Source organism: Nelumbo nucifera, chromosome 1 (assembly GCF_055504915.1).
Source record: "Nelumbo nucifera cultivar China Antique chromosome 1, China Antique-T2T, whole genome shotgun sequence".
Taxonomy (NCBI): Eukaryota; Viridiplantae; Streptophyta; class Magnoliopsida; order Proteales; family Nelumbonaceae; genus Nelumbo; species Nelumbo nucifera.
The window spans coordinates 3,460,226-3,483,966 of NC_142649.1; the positions used below are offsets into that span (position 1 = coordinate 3,460,226).

The following is a 23,741-nucleotide window of genomic DNA, read 5'->3' on the forward strand; positions in this document are numbered from 1 at the left end:
CGTGGGATTTGATGCAGCGCGATCCGGGAACTCCTAGCTGGCGAACGTCTGGCTCCTACCTGGCGACGGATGGTACTTGAGAAGAGGAAGGTGAAGGATTCCCAGGGGATTTGCCCGGTGGGAACACTCCGATGCTTAAGTTAGAATACTTGGGAGAGCTGTAAAGGATGCAAAGAGAGCTAAGAGTGCAGATCGCTTTACATCAGTTAAATTCAAGATACCTTTGCCCCTTCGACACTAGAGCCTTTAAATGCAGATGTTCTTGTCAAATCGGGTGTAACCGCCACTGGCCCTCTGTCGCAGCCGTTATTTTCCAGGGCTGCGCCGGTAACTGTTTATAGAGTACTGCCCAATCGGATGAGAGACACGACCCAGAAAGGACAGACACGCCATCACCTGTCCAGAGACGTGGGTGCAGTCTGCTGGGCTGGCAGGGACTACGCCGTCAGTCAAGAGACGTGATGCAGTCTGACGGGTACGGTCTCGTCAGATAAGAAGCTTCCTGAAAACGCCGCGTCGCTTAACAGCGAACTGCTTTGTAGCGAGCTACCTTGTAGCGAGCTCCTGAAGGTATCCCGAGGTGATTCCACCTTAGGTCGCCTTTGGGGCAGTCTTCTTGCCTAAGTATTGGAGCGAGCTGATTCTCTCAACTCGTGAGCTGTGATAGATTTGGCTTGGATTATTCCCTTTCCACATACCGGGGTCCTTGAGCTCGCGTTGTAGCGAGCTCATTCCGTGGCGGGCTGTAATGTAGGGAGCTATCCTGCGAGGGCTTTAACGAGCTCGTTACTCAGTTGTAGTCAGGCTGTCATGTTGAGTTGTTACTTACGTTGAGTCACGTCCACGTGTCGCCTTCTTAGGAGGTCAGGTCAAATCACCCTCCATCAGGATTCATTCTCAAATTGTACTCTCTTCACCTTGTGAGGATTTTCCTTAGTAACTTTGTGTGATATTCTTTCTTCATCACCTTAATAACTAAATTGTCCACATAGTTCTCTATATCTTTAATAGTATTGAGTGCTCATCCTTGCTTAAGTTTATGTATATGAATAGAGGTTTTTTCTTTTCATGGTTTTTGAGATGTGTATTTCTATCAGTTTCTCCTCCATTGCTTCGTTTTCTTCTTGTAATTGTTTTGCTGTCGGGTGTGCCTCGCTCACTTATTCTACAATATCCGATTGATTTTCTATGGTATCTGGTTTTGTTAGAAACTATGTTTAAGGTATTGCACCGGTGTTATGAATAAATCAAGTATTTAACAAGCCCTCTTGCTCTTTTTCTCTATTTTATTCATCCTCTAAACTTTATCAATCTCATCTAACGATTAGTGTTAAGTCCTATCAGAATCTATTCATACATACATCCCTAACAGGGTTTCACCATACGGTGCTCTCTCAATATAGTAAACAACATCATGCATGTAGACTTATGAGTGCTTAGAGGGTGCCCTTGTAGATGGCACCCTAACCTGTTTACCATGGTAAATGCCTTTAAGGCATGATGGTAAGGGGAAGGAACAACCTAAAATTGGTGAAAAAATGGACAACACCTATCTTCGTCAACATACCTTCTAGACCAGATTGAATGTTTTCATACTCGAGACAACACCTATGTATTCTCTATTCTTTTTTCTCACTTTGACTTAGCATGAGGTGCTAGGTAAAATCATTGATAAACTCATACTCAAAAGAACTATATAAGGTGCTCATTTTGGGAGTACATGGATGTTAGTCCGTTTGTGCTGGCTTGACTATGTAGAAGAACCCCAAATACGTGAACATTGGCTTATGGGTAGTGGATAGGAAGGGGGTTGGTGTCAACGCTACTGCTTGTATCCTTGAAAAAATCATCATCCTTCACGAGTTTCATGAATTGCCACTAGAGGTGAGTATTGTGTGTAATATTATGAGTGTTACTCGTGTGATACTCACACTAGTGTGAATTGTTTTTGTCATGCTCAGGGTATAAACCCCAAGGCGGAAGTAGGCATTTTATCTTTCTAACCTCTAACAATTTCTTCATAATGACAAGCACTTTTTCCATATTGCGAGGAAATAAGGGGTGTGTAATAAGCAACAAGAGATGTGCTCCTCTTGCTTTTAGCATTAGGGTGTCTAGCTTTCTTTTCTACAATAAAGGACTCTTGCTTGGGTGGAGATGGTGTCCCCTTCCACCATCTATTTATGTTTGGCTTTTGGACTAGTTTGTTTAATTTTCCAAGACTAAATGATAGTTGGGGTGCATCTTCCTGATACATTCTATATTCTTCATAAACCTAATGAGTTTATGAAATAAGTTCAGTACATTATTATTTCATGTATATTGTTATATATATTTTTTATAATACCCCTTAAGCTAGAAACTTATTAGCTTAAAATGTTCTCAATTGATTGATAAACTTGTAGTGTTTATCATGCAAAGGCTTATAGTGAGTGAGTGTTTGAGAAACATTGATTGTGAACATCTCCAATTAAACCCTAGACCTTAGAGATAAAGGGGTAAGATTGAAAAGTTATACCCCTTGAAAATGATATTACACTAAGTGTTGGATCGGTGTTTTTTTGATATGTCAATTAGTGAGATCCATCTGAGGTCAAATAACTAGGTATGTTGGAGCAGACTGGAAGAACACTTGAGTGGGTGATTATTGTGATAGGATCAACAACTGTATTAGATAAAGAGAATATTCCTATATGATGGATACCAAAAAAACTATTGGTAGTGGATTTCAACTTGTTTTGAAATATGTTTTAAAATGTATTTATAATTATAAATAGTTTATTTTGATGAAATATTTGAAAATGATTTTAATCTTGGGATCCATCATGAGTAGAGGGTATGACAATTAGACCTGTTCATGAGCCGACCCAGGTCGGGCTCGAGCTAGGCTTTGCCTTTTTATCAACAAAAAATGTGTAGGCCCGAGCTCAAGCTCGGCTTGACCATTGGTCCTAGATCTTGAGCCCAAGCCCAGTTCTTGTATAAAGCCCGAAGCCCGACCTGTGCAGAAAATGTCTTATTTTCAATGTACTTTTATAAACTAATATTATATTAATTTAGTAATAATTTAATAAATGAATAAACTAATTTATATTTCCTAATAGTAAATTAATATCTATTAATAATTTAAGAAACAAATATATTATATATATTTATTATATATAACACAAATGTTTTTTTATTATATGTAATAGTATCGAGCCAGGCTTGGGCCCGAGTCAGGCTTATTTGAGAAAGCTTGAGCCCGACCCAAAAAATGACCGAGCCTGATATTTAAAGCTCGAGCCCAAACCCACAGGCCCAAAGTTTTGTCCTGGCCCAAACAATAACCAGCCGGGCCATTAGACTACCCGGCCCATAAACATGTCTAATGACAATGTATTTGGTTAGTTAGGGAAGCGGTCCTTCCCTACCAGTAGTGTTATGATATTATTGATTTAAAGATTATGCGCAAGTGTCTTCTTAGGCCTTTATACTTGGTGGACATTAACTTAGCCCATTAATAGTCTTGGGCTCATACATGTTGAAACATAAAACTTTAATAGGCCAATTATTGGTCCCGATGCACTTAATGCACTTAGGTGAATTCACTTGCATAGACAAATTGAATTCAGCCCATATACATGTGTAGGTTACACTTTGGTTCAGTGTGGACCACAGTTTATAATTAATTTGGATTAAGATATCGTCGGTACCGTGCCACATGGACACCCTTTCTTATTAATCCTAATCTAGTAGGGGTGTAATTTTTCCGGATTAGGGTTGGGATTTTGTCAAATTTTCAATAGACCCAACTTGAAACCCGAGCCCAAAATAGTGTAAGCTGTTAATTCGGGCCAATGCAACTTGCACCCCCATAATATAGTAATCTTTGACAAGATTTAGATGTACCCTAATGCTGGTTAAACTCTAATCAGAAAGAGTTTGAGTTGGAATTATAACTAACTAGCTTGAGTAGTCAAAGTCGTAGCTGAATTAGAAATTCTAATTGGATTGGGAATTTACTAATTGATTTAGGGGAGGATTTAGGCAAGATCTGATGGACTCTAATAGTTATGAGAACCCTTGGGTCAATCAAACCTTGTCACTCATGCATACTACCGTGTTGAGAAAAAATTATGAGAAAAGAATTCGACATGGTGAGAGGAAAAATTCAAGATTACGGGTTATTTTGGCCATAAAAGACAGGCAAATCATTGATAGTACATTAGAGAAGGAGCGATCTTGGAGGTGCGCCATCTTCTTCTTTAACATCGATATAGTGAAATTGACTGGGTGTTCAAGCGTGAACCCGGATTTCCTGCACTTGCTTTGGTGTGGGACGTGGTGCACTTCTAATTAGATTCAACCACGTGACCTTCTACATGGTCCTCTGTTTCGAATGTGTGAATTAAAAAGTTTGAGACGTTTTGTCTATAAAATTCATTTTTTAAGACTTACTATAATGGAAAAAATTGACTATCAAGTTTGACAGATGGAAGAGAAACAAAACAGATGAGGCATTTTTCTCAAAACCAATATAATAAAAAAAAAAACTTCGGTCATGAAAATACACGTTAAAACACAATTTGTAGGAATAGATTGTTCTTCAATCAAGAGGGAACCATTGCTATCAAAAAATTTTCAGTCACAAGCATACACCATTAAAAAACGATTTGTAGGAGTAGATTGTTCTTCAGTCAAGGCGTAGAATTCAATTAAACTTCTAGTCATGAAATTTCTTTGCATTCGAATGCATTTACAGTAAAGAACTTAGAAGACGTTTTTCTCAGAATCATTATTACTAGAAAAAAATAACCGTAATTTATAAATCTAACTCCTTTGAAGGATTCACTGAATCTAATTCACATAAGCACATGGATGGCTTAGATGTGATTTCCAATTACATGTTCTGGTCTGTTGCTTAACTTGGTGCAAAGTGCAGCCTGATGTTGCATAATACTCTTGTTATAGCTTCATTTGTAAAAAAGCAAGATCCTCAAGTGAGAAGAAGAAGAAGAAGAAACAGAAAAACGCTGATGAAATCAAATGATTTGTTGAAGAAAGAAATCTGCAAAGCTCTTATTAATGGTGCCCAGGGAAGAATACAAAACAGTATAGAAAAAATCCCTTTCCTTGCATTTGCAAAAGGATTTCTACTCCTTGACTGAAGAGAAGTCTACTCCTACAAATCATTTTTTAATGGCGTACGCTTGTGACTGAAAATTTTCTAATAGCGATGGGGTCTTGATTGAAGAACAATCTATTCCTACAAATCGTTTTTTAACGATGTATTTTCATGACTGAAGTTTTTTTATTATAATGGTTTTGAGAAAAATGTCTCCTCCGTTTACCTCTTCCATCTATCGAACTTGATAGTCATTTTTTTTTCATTATTTTAAGTTTTAAAAAATGAATTTTATAGACAAAACGTCCCAAACTTTCAATTTAGTTTAATTCACACATGCGAAACAGAGGATCATGTAGAAGGTGACGTGGTTGAATCTAATTAGAAGTGCACCACGTCCCACACCAATGCAAGTGCCGGAAATTCAGGTTCTGATAGTAAATAAAGAAGGAGCGATCTTGGAGGTTTGCCATCTTCTTCTTTAACATCGACATAGTGAAATTGACTGGGTGTTCAAGCGTTAACTACCACTTGGACTTTTGTGTACGTGGGTTGTCTTCCATTAAGTATAAGGATGATGGTTTTCCTCTCTTAGGTCTGAAATTCATGATGAAAAATCTCCGAAATTGATCCTGATCTTCTTGGGTGAATTTCAGGTTGAAATATAGAAATCAATATGCTAAAATTAGTTTTGACATATTACAAAAACTTTAAATCATAATTCTCTCTAAGGTTTTTAAAAGAGGCAAATTTCTTAAACTGCACCTGCTACTTAATTAATATAAACAGTAGGGATACTTTAAAGACAATATATAAATAGTAAATGTAATATCGATTAGCTAAATAATAGGAATAGTTTAAGAAATTTGTCCGAATAAGAAACTGTAGGGAACTAGTTCCTGTGTCAAATAGTCCAATCATCCAATTTGAACGAACAATTCATTCTAACATAACAAATAAAAATAAAAAAGACAAAAAACTGTTATCCGGATTGATAATTCAACTGCCTAGGTCAAAGAATCATTGACCAAATCAACGGTTTTTGACCAAAAAATGGTTTTAGGATGATACACTAATCGATTCTAGGTTTTTCAGTTCGATCATCCTATGCGATCCGATTTTCAAAACCATGATTCTACCTTCTGGCTCCATTTGATGGAGGCCATTCTTCATGCTTGCCATTTCTTAGATCAGTGATAGCCATTCTTATCTCCATGATGAACCACTTGTTGAGGAATCATTCTAGTAGCTGGTCCCAGGATCCGATACTACCTAACATCAGTTGACGAACTACGTATAACCCTTGGACTTTCATATTTATGTCAAAGGCAAAAGGACCAGGCACATCAGTGATATGCTCCTTGGAGTTGCCATTTTGGCTATCATAGTCATAGAGGTGCCATTGTTTGAGGTGGGGTGCACCCTTAGGGGTATAACTTACTCTGTGGGATAAGGTTTAAAGTATTGATACGATATACCTCGTATTGAATATATTGTATCGTATTATTTAGTTTCGATAATAGATGTTTTAGCACCTCATTTATTTCAATAAAAAACCTCTTACAGAATATCTTCAAAAATAAAATTTTGAAACATAAATAAAAAAAAAAATAAGCAAAACTCTTTTAGTACTGATACGCCCCTGCCGATACACAGGAGCTTATTGATACCCTGAACCTTGCTGTGAGATGTCCATAGAATAGGGTTTAATTTTCGGTACAAACTTGATCTCAACTTGATCAGATTTTCACCAATGATAGACTGTAGACATTCTAAGAGCACTTCTTTGCCCATAGCTTGAATTGGATAGAGCAGGATCCATATTCGACCCAATTACAAAAGAGTTCGGTTTACTCTTAACCGGATTCGAGTTTGAATTAACGGATACTGTTCACAACCCTCATACCGAATCTTCTCATCATATCAACAAAATAATTTTGGGCCCTCTCGAATGAATAAGTCAGAGGCTTCCTTTACACCTGGGGAGGGCCCTTGTGAAGGTCAAGTAGTGGAAGGTTCATATTCTTTTAAATAATCCTTCTACATGGTTCATGCAATATCCAATATAAATGGTGAGAAAGAAAAAGAATAGGAAAGAAAAAGACAGAAAAGAGATTCATTTCCATGAAAATGCCATTCATCCAAAGTATCATATTCATCAGGCCATGTTGTATATATAAAGGTTCATGTATCCTACTTGAGAACTGCAACTTTATTCGAAAGAAAATATTCTTTACACAGGAAACAATTCAATGTATACAAAAGTGTTAATTGTCTCCAAGCTGCATTTCGGATTACTAGGGTCTGGGGATAAGATCTTGTTGCCACCTTGAAAAAGAAAAAGAGGTTCGAAAGCTATAATTTCTGGCTTTTTGTTAAACTGAAATTCTTACACAGGAGACAGGACAACTCCTTTTCTCGGTATCTCACAAAGAGGTCCTTGTCTTATTCCTGCTGGAATTCTGTTTTTGTGGCCTGGAAGTTAAATAAAAAGCATGTGAATATTTTGGATTCAAAAAGATTACACTCGCACTTTTAAATGACCATTAGCCCCTTATAAATTGTATTGAAGGCTGTGTTTGGTTGCAATGCAATTTTATCTGTACTACTACAAATGAATGGAAGTGTAAATGAAGAAATGCAAATTCCTGTTTAATTTTGTTTTGGATTTTACCGTATGCTACTTCATGTCTTATTTTATTTCATTGTTACTGCAATCAAACAAAATAAGCTAAATTTTGAAATAAAAATAGGTCAGAATTTACGAACAAACCATTTGTAATGCCATAGTTTTGTATCAGTGCAAATTTATTTGCATTGCAATCAAATACAGCTAAAGGCTCAGTTTGGAAGGAGTACAAATACAAATATGTAGAGTGCAAAACCTTCTATTTTGTATTATTTTATATGTATTTACATTGTACATATTTGCATTTGTACTCCTTCCAAATTGAGCAAAAATAACATGAACAACTCATCTGCAATTGTACTTAGTTTGAAAGGAGTACAAATACAAATATGTAGAATGCAAAGTTTTATATTTTGTATTACTTTGAATGTATTTATACTATATATATTTGTATTTGTACTCTCTTCAAACTGATCCTAAAGTGCTGCCTGGCAGTCTCCCGAAGACGAGTGCATGGAAAGACTGAAAAGCTGAAAATTGGGAAGCTTCAAATGAAGCTTTGGTCTAAGGGTGTAAATCAGGTATCCCTAAGCTAATAATTTATGCTGTTCCAAACTCGGGCTTTGAATTGGACCTATTGAAAAATTGATAAAATCCCAACCCCAGCCTGCAAAGTTTGCACCCCTATTTCATTTTTTCCTTGCTAAAAATAGCCTTCCCATCTGTTTTTAATAGCCTGGTAGACCATGACACAAACCAAATAATCATAGTCTTCAAAGAAAAGACCCCAAAAACTTGATGTGTCTTCTAATCTATTAAGCTGTTAAAAGATCTACATAGAAATACTTTCCAAACAACCCCTAAATCTATTCACAGTCATTCTTATCTACATGAAAACATCCATCACCAAAAACCATCTAAAGCTGAGCATGACTGTAAGCAATCTCAAATGGAACCCAAAGCATTCGTTCTTTTTATCACAACCAGTCCCTAGGCTTATCATTTCTTTTAGTGGCTTCTCCAAAGCAGCTTTCAGTGAAAGATCAATCCAAAAAGGCCCTAAATTCAGTTGGAATCACCAAATAACAATATTATGACATTTCTATGCGTCAATTTACATGATTATACCATATTACTTTTTCATTGGTCCAGATTTTCCTATGCCTTAATAGTGTCAAAAACTGATATACCTCATCAAAGAAAAGCGTTAAAACTGCCATCCACAGTACTATTTATTAAGGCTATTTTTGGTTTAAGGAACTTTCTCTCAACTTTATTTGTCTGTCTTATTTCACTGAAACACCCTCTGAAAGCTTTGTTTCCTAGCTTCTGATTTCAATTCCTTTGGAAAATGTAGATTACAGAATTTGGAGTTATTATTATTATTATGATCATCATCATCAACGTTTTTAAAACTGATTCAGTTAATAAACCGGTCAGGAGTCCGGTTTCTACGTTGAACGGTTCGACTGTTCGAATTGAACGAATGACCCACTCTAACAAAACAATTAAAAAATTTAAATTTTTTTTAAAGAATAAAAAACAGTCAAAACCATTGAACAGTTTGAATGAATCAACTGCCAGGATCAACAGTTTGCTGACCAAATCAATATTTTTTTAACAAAAATCCGGTGTTGGAGAAAACTTGAACCAATCATCTCTGCTTCCTGGTTTTTCCGGTCTGACCATCTGGTCCGGTCCAATCTAATTTTAAAAACTATGATTATTATTTTATTTTTTGTTAGTAAAATGAATACAATGTAGTACTGGGAATCTGGGATCTATAGAGATATCTTATATTATTGAATCAGATTCTAAAGTTGCCATCGGTCTCAAAAAGCAGAAATCCTAATAATGGCATTGGAAAGTGAGTTAATAAGTTCGAGTTCTTACAAAATTTCATTCAACTTTTGAGCCTTGATGCTGTCTTCGTCAAGGGACCGGCCCATGATCAAAATTTAAAAATTCCTTCAATAATATTATAATCAAGGGAATTAGAACATTGACCTTTTGTACATCGCTTTAAGCTTAATATGAAAAGCTATTGACATTTAAAAACCCTGGATGCCGTGGAAAGCATCTGAACCAAGTTGTGAAATAAAAGTAAAGATAAAAGAAAATCAAAGAAATGAAACAGAGAATCACATCTTGTCGTTACCCAATGGGTGGTGTTGCTGTCAATGGGTTGGGTCTGGTCTGAGTCAGGCTCGATTAAGACCCGATCCAATCATTAAATGTCCTAAGCAAGTTGTGTCTTGTGGGCCTGCGGCTAGCTGCATGCAAACAACAATCACCATATAAATTAAATTAAAGTTTAACATTATGTCAGCAAAAAAGTATTGAAGAGGGTGATGAAGTGGGACAAGGGATCATGGCAGCATCTAGGGTTTGATGATGATGGTGGTTTCTTCTCAAATGAATCTATCCCAAGGATGCATATTTATATTTGGCTTCACTTCTAAGATTTAGGTGGCATTTGATAAATCTGAAAAGTTAAAAAGATATTATTCTGTTCTAAAATCTAAAAAGAAGTAGAAATGATTTTTTGTTTTTTAGAAGTTCTTAAAAGATAAGATCATTTGAGTTGGAGCAATTCTCCAACATCTAAAATTGTGAAGTTTACTATTTTACTCTTAGAAATATATTGTTTGATAATGTTATAAATAATTAAGAGAATATTAAATAAAAACAGTATTCTATTAATAAACAAATATTATATTTTTAAAATAAATAATTATTTATTATTTAATTAAAAAAATATTTATTTATTATTATTAAGTAATAATAAATAAAAGTATTTTAATTATTAATAATAAATATATTATGAAATATTCTTATTACTATATAAATATTAATACTAAATATTATTATTTATTTAAATTAGAATGATATTATTATTTAATAGTAATATATTTATTATTAGTAATAATAATAATAATAATATACTACTACTACTACTACTACTATGAAATAAATATTATTACTAACATTGTTATTTATTTAAATAGAGAAATAATATTTATTATGTAATAATAATATTTATAACTATACTGATTTATGATTGTTAATAAATAATATAAAATAAATTATTATTATTATTGATGAGGGCAGATTTGGCTCTCCAGTGAAATTGCGACACGTGGCACCTCGTGACAACTAGGCAAGCACCCAGGCAACAACTTACCAAGTTAGTGTCCCCCCCGGGCACCGGTCTGGCTAGCCTGGCGCGACCTGCACGCGGCCCACAGGCGGCCTGCACGTGGCCTGCGCGACCTGGCCGGATCAGCCTACCACAGGCACCGACCTGGCAACCTAGCCCGGACACAGGCGCTGACCTGGCAATCTGGCCCGGACACAGGCGCCGACCTAACAACCTGACCCGGACACAGGCGCCGACCTGACAACCTGACCCGGACACAGGTGCCGACCTGACAACCTGACCCGGACACAGGTGCCGACCTGACAACCAGACACGGACACAGGCGCCGGCCTAGCAACCTGGCCCGGACACCGACCCGCCGACCTGGCAACCTGGCCCGGACACCGACCCGCCGACTGACACAAGCGCCGACCTGACAACCTGGCTCGGACACAGGCGCCGACCTGGCAACCTGGCCCGGACACCGACCCGCCGACAGACACAGGTGCCGGCCTGGCAACCTGGCCCGGACACCGACCGCCGACTGACATAGGCGCCGACCTGACAACCTGGCCCAGGCGCCGACCTGGCCGCCTGGCACAAGCGCCAGCCTGACAGCCTCAAGGAGTTCATCACCGTACCCCGGTTCTGACGGGATATGACGTCTTACCATTTGAAGGCTTTTCACCCACCTAACCCGCGAGGGCACCACTATATAAGGACTCCGACCCCCAAAGACAAAGGGGAGAAAAAAAAGGATGGTAACCCCCGCTCTCTAGCTCTCTCATTTCTCTCCAAGCCCTCTCTAATCAGAATGCTAACTTAGGCATCGGAGAGTCCCCGCCGGGAAAATACCCCCGGGTCCTCTGATTCAGTTCTCGCAAGTCCCTCAGCTCCCGCCGTCTACAAAGGGGAGAAAATCACCTCACGCGGAGGGTAGTCGGGTTGCGCTGCACCAGGGAGCTCCACCATCCTCTGAGTTGCAGACCGCCTAGGAGCAAGTCAAGTGACGAGTTCTTCACTAGGCAATTCGCCATCAGGCAGTTCGCCACCAGGCAGTTCGCCACCAGGGAGCACTACCAGGCAGTTCGCCCCCAGGGAGCACTACCAGGCAGTTCGCCACCAGGCAGCTCGCCACCAAGCAGTTCGCCACCAGGGAGCACTACTAGGCAGTTCGCCATCAGGCAGTTCGCCACCAGGCAGTTCGCCATCAGGCAGTTCGCCACCAGGCAGTTCGCCATCAGGCAGTTCGCCACCAGGGAGCACTACCAGGCAGTTCGCCACCAGGCAGCTCGCCACCGGGAAGTTCGCCATCAGGCAGTTCGCCACCAGGGAGCACAACTAGGCAGTTCGCCACCAGGCACTTCGCCCCCAGGCAGTTCGCCACCAGGGAGCACCACTAGGCAGTTCGCCACCCGGCAGTTCGTCACCAAGTAGCCCTCCACCAGGGAGCTCGCCACTAGGTAGTTCGCCACCAAGCAGTTCGTCACCAAGTAGTTCTCCCCTAGGGAGTTCGCCACCAAGTAGCTCATCACCAAGGCACGTCACCACCGGGTCAAACAACGAGGTACTTAGCCAAAAAATTTATACATCACAAAAAATGGTACGTGACCAAAAACGGTTACATCAATTATTATCATTATTGATAAGCATGTTATTATTATTTAATAGAATTATTTAAATAAATAATGATAATATGAATTATTAATATATTATAATAATAATTATTATCATTATAAATAAACATACCATCATTATAGTTGCTTGGATTGAGGTGATATTGCTTATGGTTGCTTAGTACTCGGTTATTGTATGTGGTCTAAATGTCTGTTATATGATGTTTGATGAGAAGAAGATTTGTTTGAAGAGATGATCATCCTTTTTCTTTTTGTTTTTATTCTGTTTGGATTGTTATGGTCGAGAAGTTCAAAAGATTGTGTTTGAGTGAATTCTGGAAGATCCAAAGTATGCTTTATGTTGGTTTCTGGTAAAATTATGATCGTTACGAATCATTCCATTTGTCACTTCTTTTAGATGTTTCCAATATCCATTATCTACTTCCGTTTCAGAAATTGTTTATTTTAGCAAGAAATCCGGCTTTCATATTATGTCTTTTCAGTTTTCTTTTTCATGTAGTATCAAATACGATGAGTTTTTAGCGGCAAAGAAGAAATGAGACAAGCGTTTTTTGAATCCTTAATTGCATTATGAAGTACTTTTACTTTTTGATTGTGTGTTAGAATTATATATCTGTAATCTTTGAAATATCAAGATCACATTGAATTCTCAATGTGCCATCTTTTGTAAAGCAATCGGCATATTGTGCGTAACTATTTAATAAAGAATGTGTGCGGAACATGTTATTATGTTTGACACATATATATTGTAAGGCTGCAACTTGGGCTGGGTTAGCCCAAACCCAACCGGGAAAATCAGGTTGGAGCAAGTTTGAGAAGATTATGAGGGACTTATTGTGGGAACTAGGTGATGAAAAGATCATTTAGTGAAGTGGGAGCAAGTTTGTTACCCTAAGGAGCAGGGTGGATTAGGTATAGGGAACCCATTAAAGAAAAACAAAACCCTTCTAGGGAAATGGCTGTGGAGATTCCCTTGTGAAGAAGAAAGGTTGTGGCATAGGGTCATTAAAAGCATTCATGGTGAAGCAGATAACAGCTGGGATGCAAAACTAGCCCCCAATGCAGCTCCATTTTCTCCCTGGAAGGCAATCTTTGAGGTATATCCAACCTTTCTTCAATTTATCAGGTTTGATGTTGGTTGTGGCAACAAAGTTTTATTCTGGGAAGACCTTTGGGTTGGGGATGTGCCTCTTATGGTCAAATTCCCAGACCTCTACTCCTTATCAAATCATAAAGGCAAACCTGTTGCTAGGTTTGGTGTGCTTTCAGATTTGGGGATCTCTTGGGATTTTGGTTTCAGAAGAGGGTTGAGGGAAAATGAGTGTGAGTCTCTAGTGCTTTTGACTTCAACACTTGAGAGGGTCTACTTAGACCAATCTATAGCTAATTGTAGAGTTTGGCCCCCAACTTTTGATGGTTTATTTTCTTGTGCATCTTTCTTTGGTTTGCTCACTCATATTGATCTTATGGGGGTGAACTTCCTAGTGAGAGAAATCTGGTGTAAACCGATCCTTCCAAAAGTACAAGCTTTCTGATGGGAAGCCTGTTGCTAGGTTTGGTGTGCTTTCAGATTTGGGGATCTCTTGGGATTTTGGTTTCAGAAGAGGGTTGAGGGAAAATGAGTGTGAGTCTCTAGTGCTTTTGACTTCAACACTTGAGAGGGTCTACTTAGACCAATCTATAGCTAATTGTAGAGTTTGGTCCCCAACTTTTGATGGTTTATTTTCCTGTGCATCTTTCTTTGGTTTGCTCACTCATATTGATCTTATGAGGGTGAACTTCCTAGTGAGAGAAATCTGGTGTAAACCGATCCTTCCAAAAGTACAAGCTTTCTGATGGGAAGTGTTCCTAAGGAAGGTAAACACTTGTGATGTGCTACAGAAAAGGAGGCCAAACAATTGTCTCTCTCCTCATGTATGTTTCCTTTGTTTGGGATGTGGTGAAACCCTAACCCACTTACTTTTATCTTGCTCTTTTGCTTCTAGTATTTGGAATGTTGTTTGTTCTCTCTTTGGATGCAGATGGGTTCCCCTATAGGATGTGGTAAGTCTATTCAGCCCCTCTTTCCTGTATCAACAAAAGAAAAGAGGAAAGTGCTTATGGAAGGCAGTAAGAGCAGCTATAGTATGGACTATATGGGAGGAAAGAAACCTAAGAATTTTTTCTGGAAAAAGTAAAACAAAGGAGGAAGTTATTGAAGCCATAAAAATCAGAATTGCACATTGGGTGAAGACCATGGAGATATTCAGAAACTACTCCACGAATGAGATCCTAAGAAATTGGGCTGAAGTAGCACAAATAGATGTACCCAAAGTACTTGTATGGAATGGAAGCTATCAGCACTGAACAAACTAAAACTGAACTTTGATGGGAGTTCTTTTGGCAACCCAGGAAGGGCAGGCATAGGGGGTGTGTATAGAAATCATCTGGGTGTGGTGGTGACACTCTACTCAAGACCAATAGGTTTTGGTGACTCAATACAGGCTGAATCTCCAGCCCTACATCAAGGTCTAAAATTGGCTGAGCAGATAGGAACAACAGACTTAGAAATAGGAGACTCACTATTGGTCATTTCTTGGGCAAAAAACATCACATACTTGGAAGCTCAAATTTATCTTCAGAGAAATTGACACACTTGCAAGGAAGTTCAACTCTCAGTTTGGTTGGGTCAAACGGGATGCAAATGGGATGACGGATACCCTAGCAAAACAAGGGGCAAATAGATATTCATTGTACTGGGCAGAATTGTAACTAATTGTTGGAGATTGCAGTTTAGATGTCCCTCTGCAATCTTTATCTATTGTAACCGAATTTCTCAGTTATTAATGAATTTTTTTTTTGCTGATAAAAAAAAAAGGTTGGGCTGAAGTTTGGGTTGGGGCTAGAGTTGAAAAATGTGAACTTGACTCATCTTCAGGTTGGGTTCCACCATTCTGCTCTGTGCAGTGTCATATCCATTGTTAAGTTATGGGCCCTTAAATCTTTTTGGTCTGCCTCTAGCTTTTCTAGACCCTTCAACTTGTAACAAGTCACTTCATCTCATTGGTTCTTTAGATGGTTGTCTCTGCATGTGATCAAATCATCATCTTTTATTGGTAATAATTAACTTCATTGATCATAAAAAGAGTGGATGTATCTTTACAAAATTAGAGGTATGCCAAGCACTGCAAGTGGTGGCTTATCCCCTTTTTTCAAATTCCCCCATGTTACAATCAAGATCTGAGGGAAATTAATCCCCAATACAGTTGGTTTCTATGCACCCCATGTCTGAGGGAAATCAAATTCCCCCATGTCTAGCTAATTCATTGGCTAGGTCATTAGGAGGTCTCTTCAACCATTTAAAATGTGTGCACATCTCCCCAGTCAGCTGTATATCAGTGTTGCATGGACATGGATATGGGAGTCAGAATTTAATGCATGTCCAATACACTGACTTGACAAAAGGAGAAAAAAAAATGAACTCATGGACATGTCTATGGAAAGTATATACTATTAACATATTTCATATTTTTGAATTCTAACATTATATACATACAAAAGTGTTGTATTTGTTATTAAGCGATGTTTGATGCAAAAAACTGGATTGATCTTATAGATTAGCTGTTTTATTAATATCAAATAAGCTAGGAAATAAAAAAGAAATGTTATGTAGAAGTGCCCTCAAGAACCTGTGGACTGTTGGACTTGGACATGTGTCTAACATGACATGTCATTCCATTTAGGAGAGTTCATGCAACACTGCTGTGTTGCCTCTCATAATGTATGTGTACATGGTGTACGTATTTCTAAAGCTAAGGGATTTGACCAGCCTTAATCCTTAAAGTACTGCATGACATTCAGCCCTTGTAGAGTGTTCTTACTCTATGGGTCCTGAAAAGTTTGTGAGTATGCATCCACTACTGTCTCTAAAAACTCCACCAATTCCTGATTGGCCAGGATTACGAATACGACAGCCATCATAATTCATCTTGATGTAGGTGCAGAACAATGTTTTAAAACATAGAGGTGTGATGCGAGGTGTTCCACTACCTAGAGGCGTGAGGCGTAGTTCAGAGCGTAGCATGAGCCTCCTTAAGAAGAGGGGGGATGAGGAAGAAAAAATCTCATTTTTCTTTCTTTTTCTCTTTTTTTTTCTTTTTTCTTTTTTTTTCTGTTTTTTTTACATGAGGTGTGCATGAGGCATATGCCTCTAGGACGCGTCATGAAAAAAAGCATAATGCCTCATAGGTGTCAATGCCTCTAGCATACACCTCAGTGTCACGGGGGTAGTTCTACAGCGTAAGAAACCCGTGCGGCGTCCGGGCCAAGGTAGGCTAGGACAAGCCTTTATGCGCTTAGAGGCTAGGAGTTGCCCGATGGGATGGCTCCACCAAAGTCAGTAGCACTGAATCATGACCTCGGTCCAATGGTCAGGGCACTCTCCTGGCTCAGACCGGTCCATGGGAGGCACCGCTTACGTGCTAAAGGGGGACAACCATAATGCAAGGCGACCATGCGCCGATGAGGTGACTTGGCACCGATGTGAAGGGACTCCTGTATGCCGATGATGACAGGCACCTGTGTGCCATGAAGATAGGCAACCGCTTGGGCCAGAACACACCTGTGCGCTAGGGGCAACGGGATAGCTCTATATCAGCTTGGGCAAGGGGCTGGCGAGGTGAAGGGTCATGCTTGAGCCAGGCCTGCCTGCCAAGCCTCCCTTGAATGTTGGCAGCGCAGTGCCGGTCCAACGCTGTCCCCATGAGCATGTGTGCGCCCATGAGGAACCCTGGTAGCCATGCTAGCCATTAACCAGGGCCGCTCCGCAAGGGGATGAAGGTCTGGGAGTGCCAAGGTTAGGCACCTAAGGAGGTCAACCACCCCTCCTCAAAGAGTACGTTAAGCTTTTGGTGGTCTGCCTAAAGATGACATCAGTTCTCCCAAAAATCTTACAGGCGAAAATGACGGTGGTGTCCGTAACAGGCTCCCCCACTCAATTCATTGTCGTCCTCGACAATGACTCCTTCCGTTAATGGGCGTTTGTGTCCCGCGCCATCCACTTCGTCTGCCAGTTCCAGGGTTCGTCTGGCTTGCCTGGGTCTTGCCTATGTTGGTGTCCATTTATGGGGACGGAACCATTTCACCATGCCGGCCTGCCTGGATTTCACCTCCCAGTGTTGAGGTTACTCAAACCGCTCAATGGCTATGCCGTTGAACTGTGAAAGAAGGGCCCTCGAAGAAATGTGTGGTGCTTCGCGGAGGTCCGCCCCATGTATCATCTTACCTCAAGGCTCAACCGTCTTCTTGGTAGCTTTTCAGTGATGCTACCGAACACGCTGATAGGTCTACTCCTCATGTTGGCGATGACCTGGGTACCCTTTCACCATGCTGGCCTGCAGACTTCACCTCGCCGATTCGGGTTACTCAAACCTAGCCATGGCTTATGCTCTCTTGGCCCTCGAAACTACGCTTCGCCTCGTCGACTCGGGCTACATCTTCACTCCGAGGGGGCCCCACTGCTGCTGCCTCAAGGAGACCCAACCGCAATCTGTGCGAGTGTGGCAACTTTTACCCATGAGCTGCCGAACATGCACTCGCCTTGTGATGAGCTTCTGCTGCTGCAAGTGATCCACCTGAAAACTGAGCATGTCCACCTGATACTTTGCCGGTGTAGGGCCGCCATGCTCCAACGGCTAGTGTACCCACATTCCTAACAAGGTTCACGCGTCTTCCCCCGCAAGGGAAGCTGTTTTGGGTCATTGGAATGGGAACACGAACAATGAATGGCCTCTTGCTAGGCCTGATAAACAATCTGCTCGGACAGTGTACCCACATTCCTATCAAGGCTCACGCGTCTGCCCCCGCATGAGGACAACAACCAATGCGTCTGCCCCCGCAAGGGAAGCTGTTTTGGGTTCATTGGAATGGGGCCACGAACAATGAAGGGCCTCTTGCCAGGCCTGATATACACTGATTGCTTGAAACATGTGGAAGTGCCTAGGGACCGCACCCCACGATGCTGCTTGTCGTAATGACCGCTTCAACTGGCTCTGGGCTAATTTGCTGAAAACCAACTGCGGCTGCAACTGGCTAGCTCGCTCTGATACCAACTGTCACGGGGGTAGTTCTACAACGGAAGAAACCCGTGCGGTGTCCGGGCCAAGGTAGGCCAAGACAAGCCTTTATGCGCTTAGAGGCTAGGGGTTGCCCGATGGGATGGCTCCACCAAAGTCAGTAGCACTGGATCATGACCTCAAGTCCAATGGCCGAGGCACTCTCCTGGCTCAGACCGATCCATGAGAGGCGCCGCTTACGTGCTAAAGGGGGACAACCATAATGCAAGGCACCATGCGCCGATGTGAAGGGACCTGTGTGCCATGAAGATAGGCAACCGCTTGGGTCGGAACACACCTGTGCGCTAGGGGCAATGGGATAGCTCTATCAGCTTGGGCAAGGGGCTGGCGAGGTGAAGGGTCATGCTTGAGCCAGGCCCACCTGCCAAGCCTCTCTTGAGTGTCGGCAGCACAGTGCCGGTCCAACACTGTCCCCATGAGCATGTGTGCGCCCATGAGGAACCCTGGTAGCCATGCTAGCCATTAACCAGGGCCGCCCCGCAAGGGGATGAAGGTCTGGGAGTGCCAAGGTTAGGCACCTAAGGAGGTCGACCACCCCTCCTCAAAGAGTACATTAAGCTTTTGGTGGTCTGCCTGAAGATGACATCAGTTCTCCCAAAAATCTTACAGGCGAAAATGACGGTGGTGTCCCTAACGTAAGCCTGCCAAGCATAGGCCAGGCTAAGCCTGTGTTGAACCGTAACATCAGGGCGTTTTGGGGGTGCCTCCTCCAGGCGTACACCTCGCACACCTTTTAAAACACTGTTGCAGAAAGCAAAAGTGTTGAACATGGTTGGTTATTGAAGGGAACATTTGTACTTGGCTCAATTGTAATCTGATTTTAAGTCTTTGTGAGGGGTAGCACCTCTCCAAAGGTTGATATTTTGATGAACTATTAATAAAATTTTAAGTTATTTATCAAAAAATCAACTTAACTGCTGGTGGTGTGGTCCAGTTGGATATCCCTCTACTCCTTGTTGAAAAGATGGGACAATGTGGTTCCAATACTTGAAAAGGTTTTCACATGAGAAAGGCATGAATGCTTGCAAAGTTTTTACCCAATGCATTGATGGAGATGTTTTCAATCAGTGCTTCTTTACTCTTTAGTGAGACATTTTTCTTGAAATATTCTTAAGCTTCTTTTTTTCCAAATTGTCCAAACTCCAAAGCACTACTTCCCTAGTACATCTCCACAAAGGAGGAGGTCTTGAAAGTTTCTCTCAACTCCAACTGGGAGGGGGGGGGGGGTTCACTTACAAGTTTCAGCCAAAAAGAGAAAAGCACTCACAAATCCCTGACCAAACCATCTTAGTTTACCTTAAATTCTTTAGCCTACTAAAAAGTTTCATCTTTTTTGAGTTGCATTTGTGTAGATGTTCAAGACTGCTATTCAGTCTTGACCACTAAGAGATTTCAGGTTCGATGAGAAGAGAGTGAAGAAGAAGAAGAAGAAGAAGAAGAAGAAGAAGAAAGAGTGGTGAAAGAGCAGTAGAACACAGATTTTGAGGAGAAGAACAGAATGTCAATATTCTGCCGCCGCCACTTTAAGTTAATATATATATGTTATGCTAGTTACATGAAAGGACATATCTGCCCTTGGTGTTTACATCATAACTGTTAACAAATAACAAACAATATAAAACTGAAACTAGAAATAACAGAATAGCAAAATGACCAAAGCTGTGACTAGATACATTCTACCCTACGGACAGAGTGGGACCACTGCTGTGGGGCCCACATCAATGTTCTCTACAATTTGTTCTCTCTCTCTCTCTCAATGTTTGGAGATAAAAGTTCTTATCGACTGAACACAAACTGATCTGAACTCCTTGATTGACACACACTGAACTTTCAAACTGATTGAAAGTAACAGAAAGGCAAATGCATGTGTGCTACTACCATCTATTGTTTGCTTGTTTTCATCATTCAACCTCTGGTATTTGTTGGAACTTTTCCTCTCATTCATTTGTTTGTCCATTTATTCTAGTGGTTGATGTTGGATGGGGCCCACCTGTTTTCTGCAGTCTTATTTTTCCATTTTTTGCTTCAACTTTTTTAGGCTTAGTTGCAGCAAGTATTTTGTTTTTGTGTTTATAATATCAATACAAGAGTGGCTAAGTTTTTGCTTTTCTCTTTAACTGGTTCCATGGTTTCCATTTGTATGCAGCTATCCAAGGTTCATCTACTGTATTTCACATGGATGCTATTGATTCATCTTTGAATAATTTTTATATTCAGTACACGCTCATAGTTCAAGGTAAACTTCATTGATGCAAAACATAATGTTATTGAGGATTTCTTAATGCTAAAGCCCTTTAAAGGAACCAATAATTACCGAACACTTTGCATTCAGGCACCAAAAATGTAATTAGTGCTTGCCGTGATTGCGAGGTCAAAAGACTTCTGTACAATAGTTCTGCCGATGTGGTTTCTGATGGTGTTCATGATATATATAATGGAGATGAGTCCTTGCCAATGCCTTGGAGAGTATGTCTCTTTCTCTACTGAAGGGAATTTTTCTTCATTGTTTTTGTTCAACTGTATTTTTTTGTTTGAATTGAATTTTCATGAAACATCAATGATGTTGCTAATTCTGTGATTTGTACACTCCGGTACAGTTTAAGGATATGTTGAGTGATTTAAAAGCTCAAGCAGAAGGAATGGTCTTATTTTCAAACGGTTGTGATGGGCTTTTAACATGTGCACTGCGGCCAAGCAATGCTTTTGGACCTGGAGATAAATTCCTTATACCATTTCTCTTGACAGGAGCAAAATTAGGCTGGACGAAGGTTTTCTATTTATATTCTAATAGTTTACTTATATACATGGTTTTTCACAAATCAAGGAAAGAATAGTTAGCATGTTTCATGGATTGTCATCATCCTTACTAGTGCATTAGTGGCCCAATTCTTGTTTTTTTTCATGTGATCAAAAGGATTTTGGCCATCTGAATTTTGCAATAATTCTTCATACTTCTGGACCAGAAGCTAGACTAGTGTCAATCCTTCCCCAGTACACCTGCCCCAACAGAGGTTTTGGTTCTTGAACCAATAATGTGAAATGGTGGTTATGATACATCTAGATTGATGACGAGTTTTCCATATGATATGACCAGTGTAACCATATTTCGAGAAGCTAAAAGAGGTCACTTTATTGGTTCACTAGAAACAAGAACATCGAATATATTGTGGATTCTTTGAAACATATTTTTGATTTCGAAAAAAATACAAAGCTGAGATAGAGGATTATTATGTTTCACTGCATTGATCTGAATCTTGTTTTACTAGAGCTTTATTCCTTATGAGGTTTGCATGCTTAATTGCAGATCAATAGAAGATAAATTTTATTGAGAGAGATTTTGAAATATCATATTTGATCAATGATCGAAAAGACCCTGTTGATTACCTAGACAATGGAAGAAAGCTTGTGTATTAATAAAATGGACCATGTATTAATATTAACTACTAGTTTATATAAGTTTGGCATAGGATTTATAGAGGAAAATATTCAATATAAAATGGACCAATCTTGTCCATTCATTTAATATAAATATTTCTTTCCTAGGTTGGATCCGGACTAATTGACCAACCAAATAGACTTTCTCATTGTTGTTTCTCTCTTTCAAAACTCTCACTTCTGAACTACCATTTGATATGGAGGCCAAGAGTAGTGGATACATAATTACACAAATGGAATTCATTTTGGCTACTGGTGCAGAAGTTTCTTGGTAATCAATTCTATAAGTCTATGTATACCAATGTTGTAAGACTTGAACCAGATCGGAAGATCAAAAACAATCTCCTTGTGCTTGGTTTGACCAGTTCAGGACAATTTTATGAAGGGTGGGATTTACTCAATCCTAGTCTAATTATACACTCTTTGTTAAGAGGAAGGAGGAGGTGATCAAGATCGTTATTATCTATGTGGATGACATTGTTGTATAGGCAAGGACTTACTTGAGATGGCTAGTTTGAAGCAGTTCTTTGGAATACAATTTGAAATAAAATATCTTGGTCAGTTGAGATATTTTCTTGGGATAGAGGTGACATGTTCTAAACATGGCATTTACATTTCTTAGAGTAAGTACATGTGCCCGTTTGGGAGGGCTTTCACATAGTAGCTTATTACATGAGTTGAGAAAATTGGAATGTCATTAAGCTGTGTTTGGTAAAAAACTAGAAAGCTGAAAAAAGGTTTACATGAGCCATAAAATTTGCTTTCCAATGGAGCTATCTTATGTAGCTTCTCTGAAGCAGTTTAGTCAACAGAGGTCAATCAATGCAGAAGCCCTCCCAAAAGAGCTCAATGATAGATCTCCTTAGAAATATAGGGAAATTATTTTGCTATCTCTGCTTTGGGTGGAACTTGGGTTTAAGAAGAGCTTTTAGAGACATAGAGTTGGATAGTATTATGACACTCTTGGGCATCCTTGATGGGATTTGCCTAGACCTCTCATAGTTAGATACTAGAATTTGGACCCCATCTCCCTTAGGATCCTTCACTAATTCACTTGTGCCTCCTTTTTTAAGACACTTATGATGAAATATGTACTTTATGTCGTAGAAGGGCATTTTTGTCTTTTCCTCTTTTTTTTTTATTTTGTCTTGATTGCCCTAACATATAAATAACAATGCTGGCTTCTTTTTCTACTTGCTAAAACATGGTATCAGGGCAGGTTGGTGCTCTGTAAAATCTCCTCAACTACATCGGCTGATTGTTCTATAATTTTTGGACCGAGAACAAAGGAAGCATACTGATGTTCTGGACTTGAGAACTGTTCGGTTGCATCTCCTTCGTCTGTTCTGGGCTAAAAACTCGACTAAAGTGATTCCAAAAGTTGTTGATGATAGGCTGAACTTCCTAAGAGGTTGGCTGTTCTTTTTTTTCTTCTCTGTTGTTCCCTACTTTGTTACTGGAAAACCTAGAATTCTCCCGGACTGATCAAGGACACTTCGATTTTTTTTTTTTGGTTCTTGGTGCTGATACCAAGAACAGGTTAAGGTTTTTCTTTGCCCTGACCAAATGATATAAGGTGGGTTTAATCCCTTTATGGGTCGGATGATCCAGAAAACCCTTTTTTCTTGTGAAGAAATCTGTAGGTCATGAGTGACCTAGTTCGGCTGACTGGTACAACAGC

At 39.9% G+C, this 23,741-nt stretch overlaps 1 protein-coding gene across 4 annotated transcripts in view; it reads left to right on the top strand.

Annotated features, from left to right (window-relative positions):
* The first annotated feature begins 12,646 nt into the window (after positions 1–12,646).
* LOC104605277 (3beta-hydroxysteroid-dehydrogenase/decarboxylase-like) overlaps positions 12,647–23,741 on the top strand; it is a 61,384-nt gene continuing 50,289 nt past the window's right edge. The window contains exons 1-4 of one of the 4 annotated variants that reach the window (XM_010269975.3): positions 12,647–12,862; positions 20,772–20,861; positions 20,958–21,091; positions 21,223–21,393. In XM_010269975.3, coding sequence (XP_010268277.1) covers positions 12,850–12,862; positions 20,772–20,861; positions 20,958–21,091; positions 21,223–21,393 — 408 coding nt within the window. In that variant the 5' untranslated portion in view covers positions 12,647–12,849. Of the gene's footprint in view, positions 12,863–13,375; positions 13,610–20,771; positions 20,862–20,957; positions 21,092–21,222; positions 21,394–23,741 lie in introns of those variants that run through there. The other 3 variants (XM_010269974.3, XM_010269976.3, XM_088896244.1) reach the window with 3 other exon arrangements.